This window comes from Mus caroli, unplaced genomic scaffold (genome assembly GCF_978045245.1).
Source record: "Mus caroli unplaced genomic scaffold, Mus_caroli_1 scaffold_10, whole genome shotgun sequence".
In the NCBI taxonomy this organism is placed as follows: domain Eukaryota; kingdom Metazoa; phylum Chordata; class Mammalia; order Rodentia; family Muridae; genus Mus; species Mus caroli.
In genome coordinates this window covers 105,184,779-105,209,352 of record NW_028227265.1, presented here as the reverse complement: position 1 = coordinate 105,209,352, position 24,574 = coordinate 105,184,779, and the positions used below count along the sequence as shown (strand labels likewise).

The 24,574-nt window shown below is 42.8% G+C and overlaps 1 protein-coding gene across 2 annotated transcripts in view; it reads right to left on the bottom strand.

Annotated features, from left to right (window-relative positions):
- Positions 1–24,574, bottom strand: part of Adam32 (ADAM metallopeptidase domain 32) — a 116,282-nt gene that overhangs the window by 77,366 nt on the left and 14,342 nt on the right. For both annotated transcript variants that reach the window (XM_021169865.3, XM_085844323.1), the window contains exons 3-9: positions 14,221–14,282; positions 12,478–12,553; positions 11,511–11,587; positions 9,955–10,126; positions 7,787–7,855; positions 5,784–5,855; positions 5,424–5,590 (exon numbers count right to left, since the gene is read on the bottom strand). In XM_021169865.3, coding sequence (XP_021025524.1) covers positions 5,424–5,590; positions 5,784–5,855; positions 7,787–7,855; positions 9,955–10,126; positions 11,511–11,587; positions 12,478–12,553; positions 14,221–14,282 — 695 coding nt within the window. The remainder of the gene's footprint in view (positions 1–5,423; positions 5,591–5,783; positions 5,856–7,786; positions 7,856–9,954; positions 10,127–11,510; positions 11,588–12,477; positions 12,554–14,220; positions 14,283–24,574) is intronic.

Genomic DNA, 24,574 nt, shown 5'->3' with positions numbered 1-24,574 from the left:
GGAGGTGGAGAACGGGGGAAACACTAGAAAGTCCCAGACACCAGGGATGGGAGAGGTTCCCAGAACCCAATGGGGATGATACTAGTTGAAATACCTAACAGAGGTAGATAGAACCTGAAGAGACCACTCCCACTAGATAGGTATGGCCCTGAGTTGAGGAAGGGGCCATCCACTCATCTCCAATATCTTAATCCAGAAGTGTTCTTGTCTAAAGGAAATTCGGGGACAAAAAAAAAAAAAATGGAGCAGAGACTGAAGGAAAGGCCATCCAGAAACTGCCTCACCTTGGGATTTATGCCATCTGTAGACACTATTGCTGATGTCAAGAACTGCTTGCAGACAGGAGCCCAGTAGGGCTGTCCTCTGAGAGGCTCTCCCAGCACCTGATTAAGACAGATGCAGACACTCACAGCCCACCATCGGACTGAGCCTGGGGACCACAATGGCAGAGATGGGGAAGGACTGAAGGAGCTGAAGGGGATTCCAACCCTATAGGAAGAACAATAGCATCTAACTTGACCTCTTCTCAGCTCCCAGAGACTAAACTACCAAGCAGAGTACACATGGGCTGATCCATGGCCCGCACTACAGATGTAGCAGAGGATGGCCTTACCCGGTTGGCATCAGTGGGAGGGGAGGCGCTTGGTCCTGTGGAGGCTTGTTGCCCCAACAAAGGGGGATGCTAGAGGGGTGAGGTGGGAGTCTTGGGTTGGGAGTACCCTCTTAGAGACAAAGGAGAGGGGTAGAGTTGAGGACTTGCAGAGGGGAGACTGGGAAGGGGAACAACATTTGAAATGTAAGTAAATAATCAATTAAAAAAAAAAAACAGTAAGCATCCAGTTAATTCAAAGTTCTGTGCTACCACAGACACAGGACATAGACTTGTCGCACCAGCTTGAAGAGTATAATATAGCAAGAGCTAGACAACATGGGAAGAGTAAAGGGGAATTACAAGTTAGAAATGGGGGGAGAAATAGTGCAAGTGCCAAGGAGTTTTCTCTATTTTTCTGTTAGTCTTCTACTTTTTCCGTGATGCTAAATACCCATTATTTCAAAACTGCTTGCTATAATCCATGAATGTTAAAGGCTTTATTTGTGGTAGCCACAAAGCAAAAATGTTTAACATACAAACTGGAAAAGTAAGCAAGGAATCACAGCACTTGATCAGAGGAAAAGTGCTTACCCACAAAGTTAGGCTTTATTCACTGGCAAATGCCTTAAATGTAAATGGCTCAAATTCTCAAAATTAAGTCAGTGATTGCGTGGATTTAAATACGGCACTCAACTTTACAGTACTCATAAGAGTCTCACTTCACCTCTAGGAACACAGACTGAGAACAAAGGAGTGCTATGTAAGGCATTCTATGTAAATGGAATAAAAGGGCTGGGTAGTCACGGCATGTAAAATAAAATTTAAAAATCTCCAATCAACAGCCTAGCATTGTACTTCAAAGAACTAGAAAAACCAATGAAACACGGACTTAGTAGAAGAAAATAAATAATAAAAAACAGAGCAGAACTAAATGAAACTGAGAAGCAAGAACACTGTACAAATGGATGGACCTCGAACCACGCCAGAAAAGAATTGACAGGGTAGCTAAGAAGAGTAGAGAAAGCAAAACTAGAATATCCTGGCGCTCAGAAGCTACCACAGAACACTAAACCTTGGAAGCCTGGGCAACTGCTACGATCCACAGGGCTGAGAAGAGGGAAAAGAATAGAAGCTCTCAGACTCAAAGAGAGAGAGAGGACAAATGCCAGTCTCCACGGAAACGCCAGAGATCATGACGGCTGTCCTGTAACTGCAACTCCTGGAATGCAGAGGTAGGGTACCCCATAAACAATCTGGCTAGCAAGGTCGGCCATACTGGGGGCCATACTGCCCTGAGGGATTCAGAATGAAAGCACTCCCCCTCTCTGTGGGAGGACAATGTAGGATAGAGTGTGTAGGGTGCATGGTTAGAGGAGGGGACTCTGAAGTCTTTAGTAAAAGTAGATAGTTCATAGATTTGTCATAAATACATGTCTTTAAAGGTCATATGCAAAGCAACAAGGAGAGCATACTATGAAACATGACTGTGATTAACCCATTATTCACAGCTGAATTCCAGACAGGATCACGAGAAACAGATAAATTATCCTCGATGATATTTTAACTAGCCAGTCATAGTTATAAAGAGAATCTGAAAATTATGAACACAGAAAAAAATACTACCTAGAAGACCAGAAAAAAAAAATTAACATTAGTTGAAAAGTTCCATCATTTTAGAAACAAAGATGAATGTTAGAAAAACTTACCCCAATCACAAAAGAAGTCATTTGATATGCACTCACTGATAAGTGGATATTAGCCCAGAAACTTAGAATACCCAAGATACAATTTGCAAAACACAAGAAAACCAAGAATAAGGAAGACCAACGTGTGGATACTTCATTCCTCCTTAGAATAGGGAACAAAATACCCATGGAAGGAGTTACAGAGACAAAGTTTGGAGCTAAGACAAAAGGATGGACTATCCAGAGACTACCCCACCTGGGGTTCCATCCCATAATCAGCCACCAAACCCAGACACTATTGCATATGCCAGCAAGATTTTGCTGAAAGGACCCTGATATAGCTGTCTCTATGAGGCTATGCCAGTGCCTGGCAAATACAGAAGTGGATGCTCACAGTCATCTATTGGATGGAACACAGGGCCCTCAATGGAGGAGCTAGAGAAAGTACCCAAGGAGCTGAAGGGATCTGCAACCCTATAGGTGGAACAACATTATGAACTAACCAGTACCCCCCTCCCTCAGAGCTCGTGTCTCTAGCTGCATATGTATCAGATGTCCTAGTCAGCCATCATTGGGAGGAGAGGCCCCTTGGTCTTGCAAACTTTCTATGCCCCAGTACAGGGGAATGCCAGGGCCAAGAAGTGGGAGTGGGTGGGTAGGGGGTCAGGGCTGGGGGAGGGTCTAGGGGTCTTTCAGGATAGCATTTGAAATGTAAATGAAGAAAATATCTAATAAAAATTTTTAAAAATTGGAAAAGAAAAAGAAAAACTTATGTGCAGGAAGCAAAAAGTCAGAAGGAAACACTAACAAACCCAATCTGGCCGCCCAAGGCAGCACCGGCAGTGCACAAATCAAAAAGCATTGGCAGACCCCAGGAAAAGCCATTCGGTCAAAGTTAACACGTAGCCATGATTTTTACAACTTACTTTAAAATGGGAGGCTAAGTGGCTTTTACCCCCACTCCATTGTGAACAGTATTCCTAAGCTTAGAAAGTCACAGAGTTTTCCTTTCAGATCAAGAAAAACATTAAGATTACCTTGACTTTTGCTCACTACAATCTTAGAGCATGGTAATCCAGTCAAAGCAATAAAACTTGTAACACTCAAATGACATGATTTTACACGCAAAAAAAAAAAAAAAAAAAAAAGACTGGGACCATGACATGGCTCAGCGGATGAAGGCACCTGCTTCACACCTGACCACCTGAGTTCCCAGGAATCCACATGACAGAAGGAAAGAACTGACTTCTGAAAGTTATCCACTATCTTTCCCATGCATCCTGTGGCATACGTGTACACGCACACATACACACATGCACATGTACATACACACACATGTACACGTAAGTCAATAAATAAGTGTGAAAAAATTAGGACATCTTATTATTAACCAGTTATTAGCAATGAGTTCATATAACAGAGAGAACCATCCCTGATGTAAGCCATGCACATTCGTTACAAAGACTCAGTGTTGTTTCATAAATTGTAAAAAGTACCACCCAGTGGAAAACGTTAATAATGGTAATGGAGCTGAAGGGTGTGGTGAGGGAGTGTCTGGAAATCATCCTCTAGGCCTGTATCTGCAAAGTGAAGCTTGTAAAAAGTAGGAAAGTCTGTGCGTGTGAAAAAAATGAATTTAGGTAATTATAATTTTAAAAAAACTTCCAAAAATCCAATAACAAAAAAAATTAGTAAAAATTTAGTACATGTGGTGGTTTGAATAAGAATGGCCCCTCATAGGCTCATATATTTGAACGTTTAGCTGCTGGGGAGTAGAACTACTTGAAGAGATTATAAGGATTAAGAGGCGTGGCCTTGTTGGAGGAAGTGTGTCATTGGGGGTGGGCTTTGAGATTTCAAAAACTCAAGCTAGGCACAGTCTCCGGCTTCTCTCTCTCCCTCCCTCCTTCTCTCCCTCCCTCCCTCCCTCCTCCCCTCCCTCCCTCCCTCCGTTCCTCCCTCCCTCCCTCCCTCCCTCCCTCCCTTCCTCCCTCCCTCCCTCCTTCCCTCCCTCCTTGCCTCCTTCCCTCCCTCCCTCTCTCCCTGTAGCCTGCAGGTCAGGATGTAGCTCTCAGCTATTTCTCTAGCACCATGTCTGCCTGTATTCTTCCAAGCTTCCCCCAATGATGGACTGAACCTCTGAAACTGTAAGCCAGCCCCAATGAAATGCTTTCATTTATAAGGATTTCCTGATCATGGTGTCTCTTCACAGCAATGGAACAAAGGCAGTGCTTATAGAAAATAACTGCATTTATGTATATCTACGACATACATTAGAGCGTGAGAATATTAACATTGGTAAAATTAATAGACCTAGAAATAATACCAAAGTTATGAAAGAGCTCCAGAAAAAAAACAAAAACAAAAAAAAACAAAACCTGTGAATGTTTTTCCAGGAAACTAGAAGTATTTGAAAAATGGAGAGATGTATTCGTACTCATTGAATAGAATGTTCTACATAATAAAAATGTACGTGACACTGAAAAGATCAGTCTGTCCAAATGGATTAAATGGCTTAAAGCCCTGTAGGAACTCTATAAAAGTTTGTTTACAGGGAAAATTGTGACACAGAGCTGGTCTGTGTATGTGACAGAAAATCAAATTGTATCCCTCTTTATACTATATCAAAATTAGTTGAGGTGTATAAATCTGGAGATAAATCCTTACATATGAAGACATCCGTTGTACATTGCTAGCAATTCTTATATGGACAACCATGAATAAATGCATAACTGCCAATTATCCTCTTTAAACATTTTAAAATAATAGAGAATATCCATTCATATAAATACTTATGAAAAACTTCACACTTGCCTTTGCCAACTGTATAACTAACACACACACTTTACGGGATGAATCCTGACTTTGTCTCAGTGTTTGAGAACCATCAGACTCTGCTGTGACATAGCGCAGGCTCTCAAGAATCAGAAAATGGGTGGAGCTCTGTAAATCTCAGTCCATCGTTTTATAAAATATTAATACGCTTGAAAACAAATGTCATTCATGCATTATTTTTTTTTTTTTTACTGCCTGGGAGTTAAAAAGCACGAATAAAGCATGTGCGTAATCAAAAATGAGAAACGGCTCCCTGGATTAAGCTATAGCATGTGTCTTATGTTTTCTTTATAGAGTATCAAACATCTTACATGAATAGATATGCAACATCATGAGGTCTTAGGGTAAGGTAGGCCTGCTTCCATTCTAGAAATTTATGCAATAATTCATCTGCTTCACCAACTGTAGGAATCTTATTCTTATCTGACCACAACTCCAATGAGGACAACACAATAGTAACTTTGAGTTGGGCAAACACCTAAGAGCAGAAGAAATGAATATACACAGTTAGCCACTCGGATTTCATAATGCCATACCCCAGAAAATATTTTCAGTTTTTCACAAATCCACACTCTGTTTATACTCGTGACTTAATTATTCAGAAATGCTACATCAAGTTAGTACGAAAGATCATTTCAAGAAAAATCTGATATAAAAGGGAAAATACTTACTGAATTTATAAGACTGATAATTTCAATGATTTTATTTGTTACAATCATGCTGTCAGAGCCCAAGTAATCATACTAAAAGACAGAAATAATTTTGTAGTTAAAATACTCTTTTTATATGATGGTTTTGGTACTTGTATCTACTATCTGAAGTTTGAAAATAATACAGAATTCAGTGTTTCAAATAAGATACACAATTCCCAGTGTGAGACTATTACAGAATACACTTGTATACATACATACACATTCACAAAAACACATCATACACAGAGAGGGAGGGAGGGGAGGAGGGAGAGGGAGAGAGAGAGAGAGAGAGAGAGAGAGAGAGAGAGAGAGAGAGAGAAAGAGAGAGAGAGTTGAATATGGATTGACACAGATGATATCTTGTAGGCCCTATCATTTTAAACACCTCCTCTGGCCTTTCCCAAAAGTCTAATAAATCAACTATTGACCTGTTCTCCCTCAAATCTTCTTACCTCTGACTTCAATTCTGGATTCCTATCAAGATCTACAATGTTAAGACTGGAATTGCTAATGTATTATTTATATCTCTGTGATATTCCACAGGGTGATAATAAAATATGTACCATCAGACCAAAACCTGGAAAATACATTTATCCTAAAAGCCATGTAATGTTTTGTTTATGGGAATTGTCATGGTTTGAATATTCTTGGCCCAGGGAGTGGCACCATTAGGAGGTGTGGCCTTATTAGAGTAGATGTGGCCTTGTTGGAAGAATTGTGTTATTGTGGGCATGGGCTCTAATACCCTCATCCTAGCTGCCTGGAAGCCAGTCTTCTGCTAGCAGACTTCAGATGAAGATGTAGAACTCTCAGCTCCTCCTGCACCATGCCTGCCTGAATGCTGCCACGCTCCCACCTTGATAATGGACTGACCGTCTGAACCTGTAAGCCAGCCCCAATTAAAAGTTAAGAGTTGCCTTGGTCATGGTATCTGTTCATAGCAGTAAAACCCTAAGACAGGAGTCAAGGATCTAGAGACACCTTCCTATCAGGAAACAACGGAGTGGGGGAGGGGCAGCACCAAACACCTATGTTTTACTGCAGCACAAGCAAGTGTGCCAGCCACTGTGGCCAGTGGCAAAACATTATAGGATTGAACATTCTCCATTATAGGACTGAACATTCTCTAGACTTCGAAGTGCACCCTCTCGCTCTTCAGGCTGGAATTGTCTCTTAGTAAAATGATCTTAACCATATGATTTTCACTTAGCAAATTGTTACACTGTGCTGTGTTGGTGTCTTAGGTAGGGTTTCCATTCCTGCACAAACATCATGACCAAGAAGCAAGTTGGGGAGGAAAGGGTATATCCACATTGCTGTTCATCACCAAGGAAGTCAGGACTGGAACTCAAGCAGGTCAGGAAGCAGGAGCTGATGCAGAGGCCATGGAGGGATATTTGTTACTGGCTAGCTTCCCCTGTCTTGCTCAGCCTGCTCTCTTATAGAACCAAGACTACCAGCCCAGAGATGGTCCCACCCACAAGGGGCCCTTCCCCCTTGATCACGAATTGAGAAAATACCCCACAGCTGGATCTCATGGAGGCATTTCCCCAACTGAAGCTCCTTTCTCTGTGATAAATGGGAAGTGAGAAGACTGGAATATTCCAGTTCCTTCCAGCCTGGGTCATCATACATTCACACGAAATATTTAAAAAGGACACCAAAGCATGTCAACATTTTGCAACTCTTTTTTAAAATGTTTCTTAGATCATTATTATTACTACTAATTTCACTATATCTTAGTGTTTTGCCTGCTTGTATGCTTGTACACCACACGTATACCTTGTGCCCTCAGAGGTCAGAAAAGGGCACTGGATCCTCTGGAACTACAGTTACAGAGAGTTGTGAGTCATCACACAAATGCTGGAACTCAAACCTGGGTCTCCTCTGGAAGAGGAACAAGTGCTCTTAATTGCCGAGTCAGCTCGCAGCCAACTCTCCAGTCCCACACTAAGTACGTAAAGAAAAGAAAAAAGACATACCAGCGCTTTGTCCACCACAATACTCATCTCTAGATAGAGGGGAAACAAGTTTTTAAAAGGTGATTTGGGCTAGAAAGAAACAAAAGCACACAAACATTTAAGTCATCATAACATGTTTACTTGGAATTCTTTGTTAAAGTTATTAGGGGGACACTCACAACAAGCACTAGTGAGGTTGCACAGCTGGGACAGCTGCTATCTCCTGCTTGGGGGTTATAGCATGGGATTTAGTAATGAAGACACTGACTCCCCAGTCACCCAGTTAATCAACAGCTTCCGACTTGTCAACTCCTCCTATACTAAAGCCCAGGTGCTTTATCGCCACCCATTGGATCTAAATGCCTGAACAGATTAAAATAGTTTAGAGATTGTAAAGATGTTGAAGACTAAGAAACTACGGTTGTTTCATTCCTTTCCGGAGCCTCATACTTTGTGGCATGACTGGAACACCTCCCAGGAGGTGAGTCTACTTTCCCTGGCTCCTCCTCAGAGCTGCTGGTCAGTCACTGCATGGGAAATGCTCTAGTACCCACTCATTCCAGGCCACCTCTGACTGCCATGTGTACCCTCGGAGCATCAGCTTGTGCACATCCTGCCAGCACACCATACAGCAGGAGACACAGGAAGGTACTCTTAGGGAATAGGGCAACCAGTCGCTTTAGTGAAAAACAGGGAACAAAACCCAGCTACCAACTTTCAGTGACAAGCGCACCATGGAAACAACTCCCTGGCACTGAGCAGATGGTGGTTCCTGTTTCTCTGAGTGGCTTCCCAGAAATGGCAATGCCAAATTGTTCCCAGTGAATTATAGCTATGTCCCTTGCCTTCCAAAAAGGGCTTGCACAGAGAGCTATTCAATTCTTCCTCCTTGGAACTTTCACAGAGTAGATTTTGTGGAAGACATTTGTAAAACACATCTCAAGGTGTTTAGCTGCTGTCTAGAACAAGAGACAGAAGGCAGGCTGGGGGTGGGGGGCAACATGGGAAAGAAGAGGCTGATAAGGAGAGTGTAAGATGGGAATGGAGAAAAAAAGGCTTTGGAAAATCTCAGGCATCTACACTAGAAAATCTAGATGGTCACACAAGGGCCCAAGACTAGCTAGACACAAGCTGTCAGAGACTTCAAAATGATGCTACTAAGTCTTCTGCCCTGGCAAACCTTGGGGCTCCATGAAAACAAGCGTGAAGTCCAAGAAGCTACCACAAATAACATGAATAAACAGTATGGAAATACCCAAACATGGTAAGCCTCAAACCACAAGAGCTCTGGCCCTTTCCCTCCCTTTTGGACTGGCCGTATCACAACCCCTTTGACACCAGGGACTCTCCAGCTGCTCCCACATGGCCCCAAGACTGGTGCCGGCTACTTGCTTCCATGTTCCCAGCCTTCCACCATTCAGGTCACCCCAAAGCCCTGTGGTTGTGTGCCAAGAAGCATCACCTACTTCCAGACACTTAAAAAAATCAGCCAAGTGACAGAAATTAATACACCTCTTCAGGAATGGTTCTAAATATTAAAGGTCTCCATCCCCCCTTCCCCATGAAAAGACACAGACTAACATTGGATTAGAGAACAGGATCTTATCTTTTGGCTTTCAAGACATCACCTTAAGGTAAAAAGGATGGAAAAACTACATTTCACCCAAATGGAACTAAGAAACACACAGGCGTGGCTCTCCTAATAGCTGACAAATCAAAATATGCCCAAAGAGGTAAGGAGGGGACACTTCATACACTGGGTAAATGTATCACATCTCCTTCTCCCAAGACCTGGAAGAATGGTCAGAAAGACTCAGACCCAGAAAGGCAAACAGACCATGCTATTTGTCATGGAGAGAGGGAGACATCCATTCTTTTCCACCTTATTATTGAGATGTCCCTAACAACTGTCAGGCACGCCCAGATAAGACTGTTCAGGGCACACCCCAAACGAAGACACAGTTCTTAAGGAGTATAGGTCTGAAGGAGAAGTAGATTGTGACCCAGACCATGCAGACATAAATAACCATGCTGTACAAGAGCACAGGGTGGTGCAGGTGCGCCTGTGTGTCCTCTCTGTCCTGCGTTAGTTTAATAAAATCATAAGAAATGGCCTTACTACATCATACTTTTTAAAGTTAGTTAGAACTAATAAGTGCTTTGGAAGTAATGAAATATTCAACACTCACCTTTTTGTTGATTAAAATGCCATAGTTTGTAGGCATCTCTATGTTTCTGCTGTTTTTGTTAAACATCAACTCCTTCTCCTTGTTCCCTAGCTTATAAACAATGTGTTGAGATGTAAATGCAGACTGCAGAGGCTCAATTCCGTAGGACACATTCTCAAACTGCAGGAACCCTCTGCAATGTTAAGAATAAAACTGTTAAGTGCTTCTTAGAAGTCTTTATTAGGACATTCTGGGAACAGCCCTTACAATGATAAAAGATGTGCAATGCTGTCAGTCCAGTATTCTATTCCAGAATCTCTAAGATGGCTTTGAAGAGAAAAATTAATTCTTTTACACAGGAATCCAATTTTCTATTTCTTTTTTTCTTCTTTTTTGTTGGTTATGAAACTAATGAAACCAGTTCTAAATATTTTTAGGGGTGCAGTGTGACAATAGTTGATAGCTTCCCTGTGCTTTAATTGGGGACTACATAACAGTACAGTAACCTGAAATGCTAATAAATTTCTCTCTAGTTTGTGGAGCTTGAAAAAACAGATTGCAGAGCATTTATAATTTAAAAAATGTCCATCAGCAGTTTCACTAATGAAAATGTGGCCGTGTTTGCAAAATGATATTCATTTTTGTTGGGTATATAATTTAAATAAGAACTCAGAAGCCTGATTCTGAAAAGCTGATCAGTACGCAGATCTCTGCTTCCCTGAATAGAGGTCGCCTAGTATGTCACTGCTAGCTGAGAAAATGGTTTCAGGTTTAAATTCCAAGGTTCCATACTGGAAGCTCAGACAACATTTGGAATAACAAAGATGTACACTAAAAACAGAGGTGGAGAATGCTGACAAGATTGAAACCTCTCCAAAGCAGAAAAGAAGAAACCAAATAATTCAATATTTAAAGAAAGCACTCTGTTGTTATTTCTTTAAAAAGAAAGAGTACAGCCGGGCGTGGTGGCGCACACCTTTAATCCCAGCACTCGGGAGGCAGAGGCAGGCGGATTTCTGAGTTCGAGGCCAGCCTGGTCTACAAAGTGAGTTCCAGGACAGCCAGGGCTATACAGAGAAACCCTGTCTCGAAAAACCAAAAAAAAAAAAAAAAAAAAAGAAAGAAAGAGTACCTAACTAATAATTACAGCAGTGTGACTTGCCTCCTTGCTATAAAGATAATTTTCACAAGGGAAAGCAAGACTCATTTATGTTTATTTTACTTTTTGTCTCCAAACTGTAAGATTCGTGGTAGGTGTTGTAAAATCCCTATTTGCTGAAAAAGATAAAGATGCTGTCTTAAACCTTGCTCCGGTAACCCAGAACATTCCATTCACATTTCTGTTGTTAAGAGAAGGGCAAGGATATTAGGACATCTAAACCCTCCAAACGTTAAAAATCATCTCTGGCCAGCAAATGGAGGGCGAGACAGATCCCAGACCACTGGGGCCCTGCCTGGAGAAATGACTTCACCAAGCAATCAGCCTGTGAGAAATTTGCCCCAGCTGCACATGAACGGAGGTGGAATACATTCACCATGGCCAAATATCACAGCCCAAGCAGGAGAAAATGAGCAACCTCAGTCCAGAGCACGTGCTGAGGGTGGCGACTGAGTTTGGGTAGCCTTTGACGTGTCCTTGATAATAGCACTGAGCCTGGGGGAAAGAAAGAGGAAACTGGTTACTGAAGAAGTGACGAGGCTTTCCGATAGTTTCCTGCTTTGAAACCAGACACAACCAGCTGGATACTGTGCACAAATACACGATCCGCACTGCCATGCATAAAGTGATACTCAGAAAGTCTCCAGAATTTTTTTTCCCAATGTATGGATTTAAGACATCAACTAAAAGCCCTGGGAACCTTGAGAAACCATGATGTGGCCGCCTAGAGAAGGAGGTTATCTTGTAAGACTCTGGAAGCTTAGAGGGCCTGGTGGGGCAGGAAAGGGGGAACTCAGGAGCCATGCTAACACAAAGCATGTCACCTGTAAGGGCAGAGGTACGGAGGTTGTGTGATGAGAACAGGAAGGGACCATGCTCCACACACATTCACTAGACAACACACTTCCAAAAGAAAAAAGCCAAAGGGAAGCAATAGTAAATACACAGGAAACACACATCCATATTAAAATATTTCAGCACATCACTTTACTCGTTCAGACTTCTCAGGTCTGCACAGCAAGGTTGACCGAGGGACAGAGAACACACGCAGGGCACAGGAGGATGGATATGTGTGTGTATGCAGCCGGCAATGGGTACGAGGGGTTTTGATCTGTGCTTCTGTGCTCTTGGGTCCTGCTCATTTCACTTTCATTTATATCCACAGTTCTCGGGAAGGGCAGGTGGAGCAGTAGGCTACAGGCTGTACCCATGAACGACCCTCAGTCAACTAAGCTAACTCTGCCAAGATGTAGGAGGCACTCCGTGACCAAGCAGTAAGTACCTTGAGTGCATCCCCAATGGCGTGTGAGCCTTGTGTGTTGGGAAACCAACCACTCAGTTATTTTGAAGTTTTTTGAAAATTCATACAATAACTTAAATCTTACCGGAATGTTTGGAGACTGAAAACTTGTAGATCCTTGATTATACATATAAACCATAAAATGATTTGTTAAAAAATATCTAAGTACAAAAAAAAGAGAGACAATTCTGAGTTACTCTTCAAGAAACAACAGAGCAACCATCAGTAAACTCTGCCCCACCCCATGTTTCTGTAAATAACACAATTGAGGCGTAGCCATGCCCGTTAACTTGACACTGGGGGCACGCTCTGGGGACATTCCAGCTAGAGCAGCTGGAGGTAGCAAGTAGTGTGGGTAGAAACTATAGAGGGCCTAAAAACTAGAAGGTTTACTCTCCAGGGCTTCGGAGAAAAGGGCAACTTCTGACATGGTGGTGGCATATATTTCCTTTGACATATATTACACTGTATGCAAAGTAATACACATTTACTCAAAATAATTTCACCTGCTTAATGGGTTTTTTTTTCAGAAAGATTTCTCCTTTTTTTCATGTTTATGTATGCGTCTATGTAGATTTGTGCACCAGTGTGTGTAGATCCCCATAGGAGCCAGACAGTACCCTACCTACTAAAGCTAGGGTTACAGGTGGTTATGGGCCACTGAGGTTGGGGTGAGCACTGAGGACAAAGGCCAAGTCCTTTGCCAGGGCAATAAGCACTCTTAACCGCTGACTAAGCCAGCTCTCCAGCCCACTAGTTCCGTTAATAAAGGGAAGAGGCTGCAAGAGAGCTAGAGCCAGTTTTCTAGTTACAGAGATATAAACTGGATGGAGGATTGTCAGAATTTTCTGCTCCTTATTCTAATATATATTATGATATAAACATTGATTACTATATACTACATATAATTTACTTGTATCTATTATATAATATTTAGATGTATTATATATTATGTAATTTACAACATAACATGTTCTATAGAATATTAAATATTTTTATTCATGACATATTTTATAAAGATATTTGTATTTATAATTATATAACATAAAATATATAAATATACATTCATGGTATTATATTTATTGTATATTTTTATTATTATAACAAGTGTATTGTATATGATATATAATATATAAAGTATGTATTATATAATATGTATATAGTATACATTGTAAATAATATATAACATGTATATATTATACATTGTACACAATATACAATATATAATTATCTATGGTTCTGATAATGTGTTTGAAGAAAATTATATCCTACTATCCTTAGCCTCTGCGCTGAAACTCAAGTCTAAGCCTGGACTTCTAGTGGTTCCATGTTCTGCACATACTCTGTTACTTCCATTTTACTTCCTTCACACTCCCTCCAGCTTCAGCAACCACTGAGTCTGCTGCTTCCGGTTCTCCCCTGAGCCTGGTCACACAAAGGCTAGCAACAGTGCCCACCCTCCCACACGCCCTTGCGTGTCTGAGGTCAGAGTGTCAGCTGAACTTAAGGCTCGCTCGCTCGCAGAGGCTGCAAGGCTTTGCTCCTGATGACTTGCTGAATGCCATTTCTCTTGGCATCCCTGAACTCACCCTTCCTTCTACTCTCTTCTATCTGCGTCTATTCGCTTCCTGCATCCCAGTATTACCCATCATCCTTACATGTTTCCATGGTACCCAGTTATGCCGCTTTTCCTTCTCACACTGAAAACACATCCCCACCTCTATTAGCTGTATCGTTGCTCTGATATTCCGTGGCTGTTTATAGGTAAACAGTTTCAGAGAAATAAAATGAGAGGCCAAGCTAAAGAATAAGAAAAAAAAAAAATCACCTTTTCTGGAGGTGCACAGTGTACTGCTTCTTGTTTATTGGAATAATATAGGATATCTGTTCCTAGAGAGTCAGAAAAACTGAGAGTGAGGACAGATTTCAAGAAGAAGCAAACGGCAACTCAAGAATCAACCAAGCTCACCAAGCATCTGTCAAACAATTTGGAAAATCACGGTGTACTGCCTATGTTAAAAATCTGCAGTAATATATTGAAAATGTTTAACTTCTCATATAGCCCACTCATTGCCACACAGACCAGCCACTCTTGATTTACACAGCATTAGAAATCTCCATCTCACTGAATCCTAAACTCCTGGGAAAAAAGCCCGGGCTGACTGGAGTCTCGTCACAGCATCGGCATAGCATCGGGGAAGCTGGAAGCATTCCGTGGAGAGGCATCCTAGTTGCCAGTAACAATTCTTCACCTGTACTGTCGTGGTGCACGGAGCGCACATTCCCTTCACTTGCAGGATAAATAGAGACTCAGTGAGCAAGCTTCATCCATGGAGACCATGGGCAGTTTGCTGAAGAAAAATGTTAAAATTTAGTCGGGCAGTGGTGGCGCATGCCTTTAGTCCCAGCACTTGAGAGGCAGAGGCAGGTGGATTTCTGAGTTCGAGGCCAACCTGGTCTACAGAGTGAGTTCCAGGACAGCCAGGGCTATACAGAGAAACCCTGTCTCGAAAAGGAGAGAAAGAGAGAAAGAGAAAGAGAGAGAGAGAGAGAGAGAGAGAGAGAGAGAGAGAGAGAGAGAGAGAGACGGCTGAACAAGACCCTCCAGAGACCATCTCCCCACAGAAGATTCTGCCTTGGGAAGGCCAAGGAAACCAAAGCAGGGCCAGGCCTCAGTGCCCGGTTTTATCATCATAATATGAAAAGAAGGAAGAGGTACCTACTTCACAGAACACCTAACACAAGTCCAGGTAACGTGGTGGGGAGAGGCTCCCTGGTTCAGGGAGGGAAGAAGTTAAGTCCAGACCATCATACTCAAGTAGAATACCAGGCCCAGGGCTGAGAACCCAGAACTGGGCAGAATCCAGTGGCTCTCAATTCCAGGTTAGCATCTTTGGACTGAGCTTCTAGATAGACCTTAGCCAGGAGCCAAGGAGAGCTTTCGTCATGTGTGACGAGCCAAAGCACAGGGGAAGCAAGACTCTGCCTGCAGGCCTGCTGAAAGCCCCGGGGTCCATCCTGGAACTCAGGACCAGACCTGACTGCACAACCCAGCCCCAGAGAGAACCCATCGGCCCCAGTGCCTTTGACCTATTCAGTACTCATATTAATCGGCTTTCTTCAAAATGCATTGCTTTGTAGACAATGAAGCCAGTCTTTAGAAACACAAACAACGGAGCTAGAGCTAAGGCTCAGTGGTTAAGGACACTTGTTCTTGAAGAGGACTCAGGTTTGATTCCCAGCCTCATCATGCCTTACAAACATCCATAACTCCAGTCCCAGGGAATCTGATGCCCTATTTTGACCTCCGTGGGCACCAGGCATGCATCTGGTATACAGACGTAAGTGCCAGCAAATACCCTTAACACATAAAATAAGTAAATCTAAAAGTAAATACAAGATGAAGTTGAAAGACTTTCTTGAAACTCAACACACCATAATGGGATGAAGCAGAAGTCGGCAGCAGGAGAAAATTCAGGAACTACAGAAAACAAACGGAGATTAAATAATAGAGTTTAAAATAACTGGCGGGTTATTGGAGCCGGAAAGAAAAGGAATTCAAAACTCTAGAATGAAAACACAATCTATAAGATCTATGACCCACAGCAGTGGTGGTTGTCATAGTTACTCTTCTGATGCTGTGCAGACACCATGACCAAAGCTGCTTGAGTGTACTGGGGTTTATGGTTTCAGAGGGCGAGCCCATGACTATCATGGCACCAGGAAAGCAGGCATGGCTCTGCAGCAGTAGCATGGCCCCAAGAGCCCACACCCTGAGACGGACAACCACAAGGCAGAGAGTTGGCATGGTGTGGGCTTTTGAAACCTCAAAGCCTACCTCAGTGAGACATCTCCAATAAGCCCACAGCCTGTCCTCCCTGAACTGTTCCACCAACTGGGGACCGGGTATTTTACAGATTGTATTTTCATCCTAGGATTTTGAAATCCCTTTCTTTACTGCTCCAATATATGAATATATGAATCTACGAGGGCCATTTCATTCAAAATGGCATGGCAGTTCTAACAAAAACAAAACAAAACAAAAAAAAAACAACAACAACAAACATCTGGAGAGATGGCTCAGAGGTTAAGCACACTTGCTTCTCTTCCAGAGGACTTGAGTCCCCAGCACCTACTTGGATGGCTCACAGCTGCCTGTAACTCTGACTCCAAGGGATCTGACACCCTCATCTGACCTCTGTGGACACCTGCATACACACAGTGCGCACACACTCACACATAAATAGACATAAATTAAAATCTTTGAAAAATTGATGATTTAAAAAAAAAATCAGAAAGACCTCAAATAAGAACCTAATGATCTACAGGAAAGTCTAAACAAGCACCAACCAAATGCATAATTAGTAGAAGCAAAGAAATAATACCAGAGCTAAAAAAATTTTTAACGTGAAAAAAAATCTCTTCAATCATCCAATTATTAAAACAAAGTAGATTCTTTGGAAAAATAAAGATTGATAAACCCTTAATAAACTAAAATTAGAGGAAAATACAAAATAATAAAGTTAGAAATTAAAATAGAGATATTACAACAGATACTACTGAAATCCAAAGGATCATTGGGAAATATTTTAATATATTTCAATACTTTCCCACAAATAGGTAAATTTATAAGACTAAAGATAAAATAAAAAGTCTATCAACAAGAGACTAAATGCAGACATTCCGTCAGACCCTTCAAAAGGAACAAGCACCCACCTCGGACCAGTCAGTAAGACAGAGAAGGGGGGAATGCTTTCAAACTCACTCACAGAGCTGACAGTATCCTGGCAACGGAACCAGACATGAACTTAACAGAAAAGGAAACCAAACACCGATTCCGTTGAGGATGACGGATGGAATGATCCTCAGGAACACACCTATAGACCGATTCCGGCCTCACATTACAAACGTCATACACCATGACCAGCTTGCTCTCCTTCTGGGAATGGGAAAGGTGGGTGGCAAAGGTGGAAGTCAATAAATGTAGTATACACATAAGGAGAGTCAAAGGCACAAATCACATGGCCAGGTTCTGTGACTATTGGCTCAAGGTTAAAGCATGTCCTGCTCTTTCAGATGACCTGAGTTCTGATCCCAGCATCCTTGTCAAGTGGTCAGAGTTGCCTGTAACTCCAGTTTCACAGAAATCCAACGCCTCTGGCTTTCACAGGCACCCATTCCTATGTGCGTACACCCACAGACAAATGCATGTGGTTTTAGTTGGGCTTACTATTGCTACAGTGCAACACCATGACCAAAAGCAAGTTGGGGAAGGAAAGAACTCTTTCCATAAGTCCACATCATGGTCTATCACGGAATGAAGTCAGGACAGGAACGCAAATATGATTGGAACCTGGAGGCAGGAGCTCATGCAGAGGCCATGGAGGGGTGCTGTTTACTGGCTTGCTCATTGTGACTTTCTCAGCCTTATTTCTTGTAGAACCAGGAGGGCCAGCCCAGGGATGGCACCACCCTCATCAGTCACCAAGGAAATGTTCTGCGGGCTTGCCTACAGCTTGATCTCATGGAGGTGCTCCCTCAATTGGGGCTCCCTCTTCCCAGGTGACTCCAGCCTGTATCAAGTTCACTTCAAACTAGCCAGCACAGTTAACCCCTTGCCACCTTGACACACAACACTTTTTAAGGCACAGTCTTTCCTTTTTGTTGTTGTTCATCCCAAAGGTCTCAGATTAATAAATGTCACCAATATAAAACAGATTACAAACTTTAAAGTGCCACAGTCCTTAACAAATTCAAATACTTTAAAATTCAATCACTTTAAAAACATAAAAATCTCTTTTAAAATTTAGTCTCTCGATTATGGGCTCTTATTTTTTTGTTTGTTTGTTTGTTTTGTTTTGTTTTGTTCACAATTTACCAATCAAATATATTTTTTTCCTTTTGTACACATCTAGACCCTTAATTTATTCTTTCATTATGACATCATAGTCCATCCATCACAGCAGACAACACACATAGTGCAGAACATCATTACTTCAGGTTCCCTAACTGTGGTCGACCTGTGAGTAGCTTAGATATAACCATTTCCTTCATTGCTTAACTCGTCCCGTTCTCAATCTTCATTTGAAATCTGTGTAGAAAAGCAGGACTGTTACACGCAGAGAATGTTACACAAAAGCTAGTCTCTTAGCTTGACATGTAGGAAGAGGCAGTGCTGTATTCCCACTCCTGATGAGGTAAAGGCAGGAGGATCAAAAATTCTAGGCCAATCTGGGCTATGGAACTAAGTAAGCTCTGTCTCAAAACAAAACAGCCACAGAAGGACCTCATCCATCGTTCCTACCATCAGATTGCAATGGGCACGTTCAATGTAACATAACAGATTTGAGTCACCTCTAATGCTGATTAATAATAATAATAATAATAATAATAACAGAGTATAAGTCTGACTTGATTCCTTATGTAGCAAAAACACATCCCATCTTGTCTCTCTCTCTCCTCTCTCCTCTCTCCTCTCTCCTCTCTCCTCTCTCCTCTCTCCTCTCTCCTCTCTCTCTCTCTCTCCTCTCTCTCTCTCTCTCTCTCTCTCTCTCTCTCTTTCTCTTGCTCTCGCTCTCGCTCTCGCTCTCGCTCTCTCGCTCTTGCTTTAAAAAAAAAATTTTTAAATACTTCTTTACTTCCAAGAGGGAAGAACCAGGACACAGTCACAATCAGCTCAACACAAAATCAACCTCCAACAGTGTAAATAACTCAACATCTGATAGCTGGGATTCACTCACTGTCTTCTGGACTCCTCTCCAGCCCCACCCTCTGCAGCACACACAGCTCATCATCTAAACTCTGGCAGGTGCCACTCCGCCTCTGCTGCTGTCCTGGGCAGTTGCCCTATGGTACTTGGCTCTCCAAAATGCCAGGGTCTCCTGTGACTGGGATATACTTTCACCAGTAGCATCTCTTGGGCTCTCTTCAGGGACTCCAGCCCTGCCACACCGCCAAGCCTCAGCTGTTCTCCATGCCCCTTCATGCCTTCCAAACCAGTAACACACGAGTGACTTACACTACACAATCTGGCTGCCAGCACAAGGTACAGCCTTGGCCGCTTGTGGAGCATGGCTTCTGTGTGCTGATCCCAAGGGAACCCTTCCCAGAAGATTTCACCTCAGCCCCAAAAGAGTCTATAAGCAACTCTCAAACATTCCTCTGGAACTTCACAGGCCAAGCCTCCATCGCCTGCATTTCTCTCAACTCTTACCTTCCATGCTCCTACTGAACAAATGACCGAGGTGTGAACACTTGATGGCTTTTCTAGCCCAAGTTCCAAAGTCCTTCCACAATCCTCCCACAGAAATCAGCATGATCACATCGGTCACAACAATACCCCACTATCAGTATCCTGGTACAAATTTTTGTCTCAGTTAGGGTCACCATTGCTGTGATGAAACACCATGACAAAAAGCAAGTTGTGGGGGGAAAGGGTTTATTTGGCTTACACTTCCACATTGTAGCCCATCATTGAAGGACATCAGGACAAGAACTGAAGGAGGGCTTGGAGTAGGAGCTGATGCAGAGGCCATGGAGAGGTGCTGCTTACTGGCTTGCTCCTCATGGCTTATTCAGCATGCTCTCTTATAGAACCCAGAACCTCTAGCCCAGGGATGGCACGGCCCACAATGGGCTGGGCCATCCCCCCATCAATCATTAAGAAAATGTTCTGCAGGCTTGCCTACAACCAGATCTTATGGAGGCATTTTCTCAATTAAGGTTCTCTCCTCTCAGACAACTCTAGCATGTGTCAAGTTGACATAAAATTAGCAGGCACACATACTTATACATACATACATACATACATACATACATACATACATACATACATGTTTTAAAAGAAAATAAATCTTGAATAAGTCACACAACCATTTCAGTAGATGCAGAAAAGCCTTTGACAAAGCTCAACATCACTGTACAATTAAAGCCCTAAGAGAGCTAGGGACAGGAAGATCACATTGCTGCATAATAAGCACTATATGCAACAAGTGATAGCGGGCATAACACTCAACGGGGAAAGAAACAAAAGTTCTCTATAATCAGGATTGAGAATCCTGCCAATTCTCTCCTTTCTTACTCAATATAGCACTTCAATTCTAATCCAGGGAAGTAAGAGAAGGAAGGAAATGGACAAATAGATTAGGAGGACAGAAGTCAGACTGTCCCCATGTGCAGATGACATGATCCTACACCTAGAGACCCCTGGAGACTCCGCCAGGAAGTACCCCAGTCTGATGAGCATTTGCATCGGAGCAGCAAGGTATTCCAATAATGCAACCATTAAGAGACCACAAGTGCGATTTCCCTCACAAAATCATCAAGTATCATTAAACAAACTAAATGAGGATGTGAAAAAACTCATTAATGAGCTCCAAGACATTGCAGGAAGAAAATTAAGACTGTAGAAGAAAGACCGACATCCCTGTGTTTCTGAACTGGGAGAATTCGTGCTATTTTAAAAAATGGTTATATTGCTGGAAATGACCTACAATTAATGTAAACCCCACTGAAACCCCAGCACCATGCTTTACTGAGGTAGAAAGGCATCCTGAGATTTACATGGAATCAAAAACGGCCCTGAATAACCAACCAAAGCAATCCTGCGACAAACAAGCAATCGTGGAGGGAGCCAATGACTGACTTTAAAGTATTCTATACTGCTATACAGTTACAAACTCAAACACATAGATCAATGGGATAGACAGTACAGGATAAAAAGAAGTAAACTCAAGAACCTATAGCGCCTGATTCTCACCACGTGACCAACAAGTTATACACTGGAGGAAAAAGCAGCATTTGGGTATCCATATGTACAAGGCAAATGATCTCATCCTTTACAAAGGTCTCTCAAAGCGCACTGAAGAGCCTAATGTAAGACCTGAGACTTCAAGCTAACGTGGGCAAACATTTCGAGATAAATGCAGGAGGCAAGGGTTTTCTGAGTAAGAGCCCAAGAGCTCAGGAAATAACAGCAAGGCTTGGCGAATGGCTTCGAGTGCAGTTTAAACGCTTCTGTACAGAATGTGAACAGAGCAAAGAGACACCACAACATGCTTCTCTGTTATTAACATACCTATGGGCTGAGAACTGTCTGTCTTCAAGTACAATCCCCTTCTACTTAACCACTCTTTCCGTTGTTCTCGGCTTTCCCACATACGACTCTAGGCGTCATTTATGGAAACCATGGCCTGTCCATCCATTCAGTGCTCTGCTTAGGAAATCTGCTCTGCGGAATCAAGCTGCTGCCCGCAGTCCCACCTACCGCAAGTACTAAAGAACTTAGCTCTTTATGACCAAGACTCTCCTAGTCTGCTGCTGTTGTTAAAGTGCCTCTCCCTTTTGTCTGGGATCTCACCAGGAGTCCTGTTGCTGCTCTGTGGATGGCGTATTCACAGGCTACATACACACTCTCCAAACCACAGCTTTCTCTCCATTGTTTCCATTCTGTGTCGTCAAAGAGGTTAAGCCAATACTGCGGTCCCTGCAAGCCACCTAAGGTTTTATTCCCGGTGTGGTCAGAACCTCCTCGGCCCCAGTCTGCGCAGTTCCAAGCCCATGCAAGATCATTCTATGCATCTTACAGACCTGTCCTAGTTTCTTTTCTGTTCAGAGAGAAACACTGACGAGAAACATGGAAGAGAACAGAGTTTCCTTCAACTCACAGTTCATAGTCCGTCATCCAGGGAAACCAAGGCAGGAAATAAGGCAGAGACCACATCACACATGTGCGTGACAGGATGCTGCTTGATGGGCTCGTTCCAGGCTCACAGTCAGCTACTTTTCTCACCAGCCATTGGGCAGTACTGCCCACAGTGGGCGGGGTCCTCCTACATCAATTAGCAATTAAGAAAATGCCTCACGGATGTGGCCACAGTCTAACACAATGTAGGCAGTTCCTCATTTGAGGGTTCCTCTTCCCAGAGCAGTGGTTCTCAGCCTTCCTAACGTTGAGACCCTTTAACACAGTTCCTCATGCTGTGATGACCCCGCGACCATAAAACTATTTTTATGGTTGCTACTTTCTAGCTGTAATGACTCATAACTGCTACTGTTACGACTCTTAATGTAAATATCTGTGTTTTGCGATGGTCTTAGGTGACCCCTGTGAGAGGGTCGTTCAACCCACGAAGAGGTCACAATCCACGGGTTGAGAACCACTGTCCCAGAGTGTCAAGTTTACAACTGACTGTGACAGCCCCCAAAAGTTGCACTAAACAGTAAAAATAAGTGCAATTAAATGGTTTTATATATATATACCAGATAACCATTGCCAATCAGCTTTCATGAGAGGAAATACTGTCCTCCCAGTTTTGGAGACTGGCACCCCTGTAAGAGGGTAGCATGGTCAACTCCCAGGTCCTCTTCTCCCACCTTCCGTTCCCTATGACTCTTGCTTTGCACACATGCTTCTGCATAGTCTCTCCCACCTCTTAGATGTTATGTCGGCGATGGTGCTTGTTTGTTTGCTTGCTTGTTAGTTTTGTCAACTTGACACAAGCTAGGGTCATCTGGGAACATGGAACCTCAATGGAGGAGATACATTCATCAGATTAACCTGTAGGCAAATCAAATCCATGAGGCATGTTCTTGATTAATGACTAATAATGGGAGGGCCCAGGCCGCTGTGGGCAGTGCCAACCCTGGTCAGGTGTTCTTGGATTGTATGAGAAAGCAGGCTGGTACCTTTTATCCCAGCACTCAGGAGGCAGAGGCAGGTGAATTGCTGTGGGCAGGATGCCATCCTGGTCCAGGCCAACCAGACCTACCTAGTGAAACCCTGTCTCAAACAAAAAAAAAAAAAAAAAAAAACAAGACAAGGCATGCTGTCAAACCATGGGGTGGTGTCGCAGGATTTTCCCTGTCCAATTACATTAGTGCAGAGGAGGTCTGTGATTAGACAGGGAAAAGGGAGGCAGAGCTAAGAGTTGCAGAGACAGGGAGCATCTCAGGGTAGAAGGGGATGGAAGACGTAGTTGTGGTATAGTAAGGTTAGATTAAGTGGAATAAAACTTTTATCGTTATCAATTGGCTCTGAAATTATTGTATTGGCATCTTGTAAATTGTGATATTATTGATACATAAATCTGATTGGTTAATTAAGCTTTAAGAGTCTTGATTTTACTGGATTACTGGGTATTGTGATGTACAACCGCAAAGTTGACTGGAATGTGGAATCACGGACTACATGGGTTTATGGCTGAGGAAGTACTATTGGCTTCCAGAACAAGCAAGCCAGATGCTGCAGGAGCTAGCTGGAGATAGTTTTTAATATTTCCAGCAAAAGGGTGAGGGTGGGGGTTGTGGGAGCATCAGGAGGCAAGCCAGAAGGCAGCACTCCCCCCCTCCCCCCCCACACACACACCCTCTGCTTCACTTTCTGCCTCCAGCTTCATGCTCTTGAGCCCCATCCCTGGCTTCCCTGCACACGATGGACTAGGACCAGAAAGATGCAGTAAACTCTTCTCCCCAAGTATCTTTGTCTTAGTGTTCATCGCGGCAGTAGATAGCTCGTTGAGAAGAAGCACGCTAAGATAGAAGCACACCAAGGTCTCTATCTTGTGACCTCAACGGCTTCAAGTACAATCCCTGAAGGCTCTGTCTCCAGATATAGTCACAGTAAAAGCTAGGGATTCAGCATATGAAGTTTTGAGGGGACCCACTTCAGTCCTCAACAAAGTTCTTAGATGCAAGACCAATGACAAGATCTGTCAGAAGCATCTAGGAAAGTCTAAGGCAAGTGAGTTTCCTGCAGATGGCTCACTGTTTGGCACTGCTACAATGGGTGAGCTCTGAGAGGCAGAGTCTTTAGAGCCTTCATCCCAGGGTTGCTTCTTGCTACTGATACACCTTTCCTGCTACTATTACATAGCCTAATGATTACTGGGCATCAGACCACCCTATTGGGCAGATTTTCTACAGAATCAATATGAAGATGTAGTTTCATATAGTAATGCTGTGTGGACAATTTGATAATTTCATACTTCCTGATAATGATTTTATAGAATTCCTAAACTGATACAAGTAATCTTGAGCCCCCTATAAAATCAAAGCTGAAAATAGAGCTCTGTAAACGTTCATGTGTCAAAGGCTAATTGCACTAGGAAAAGAAAGCAGGATTGAAACAAATTCATGCTCAAGGATTCCATCTAGGTTAAGAAAGAGGACACAACCTGGAAGCT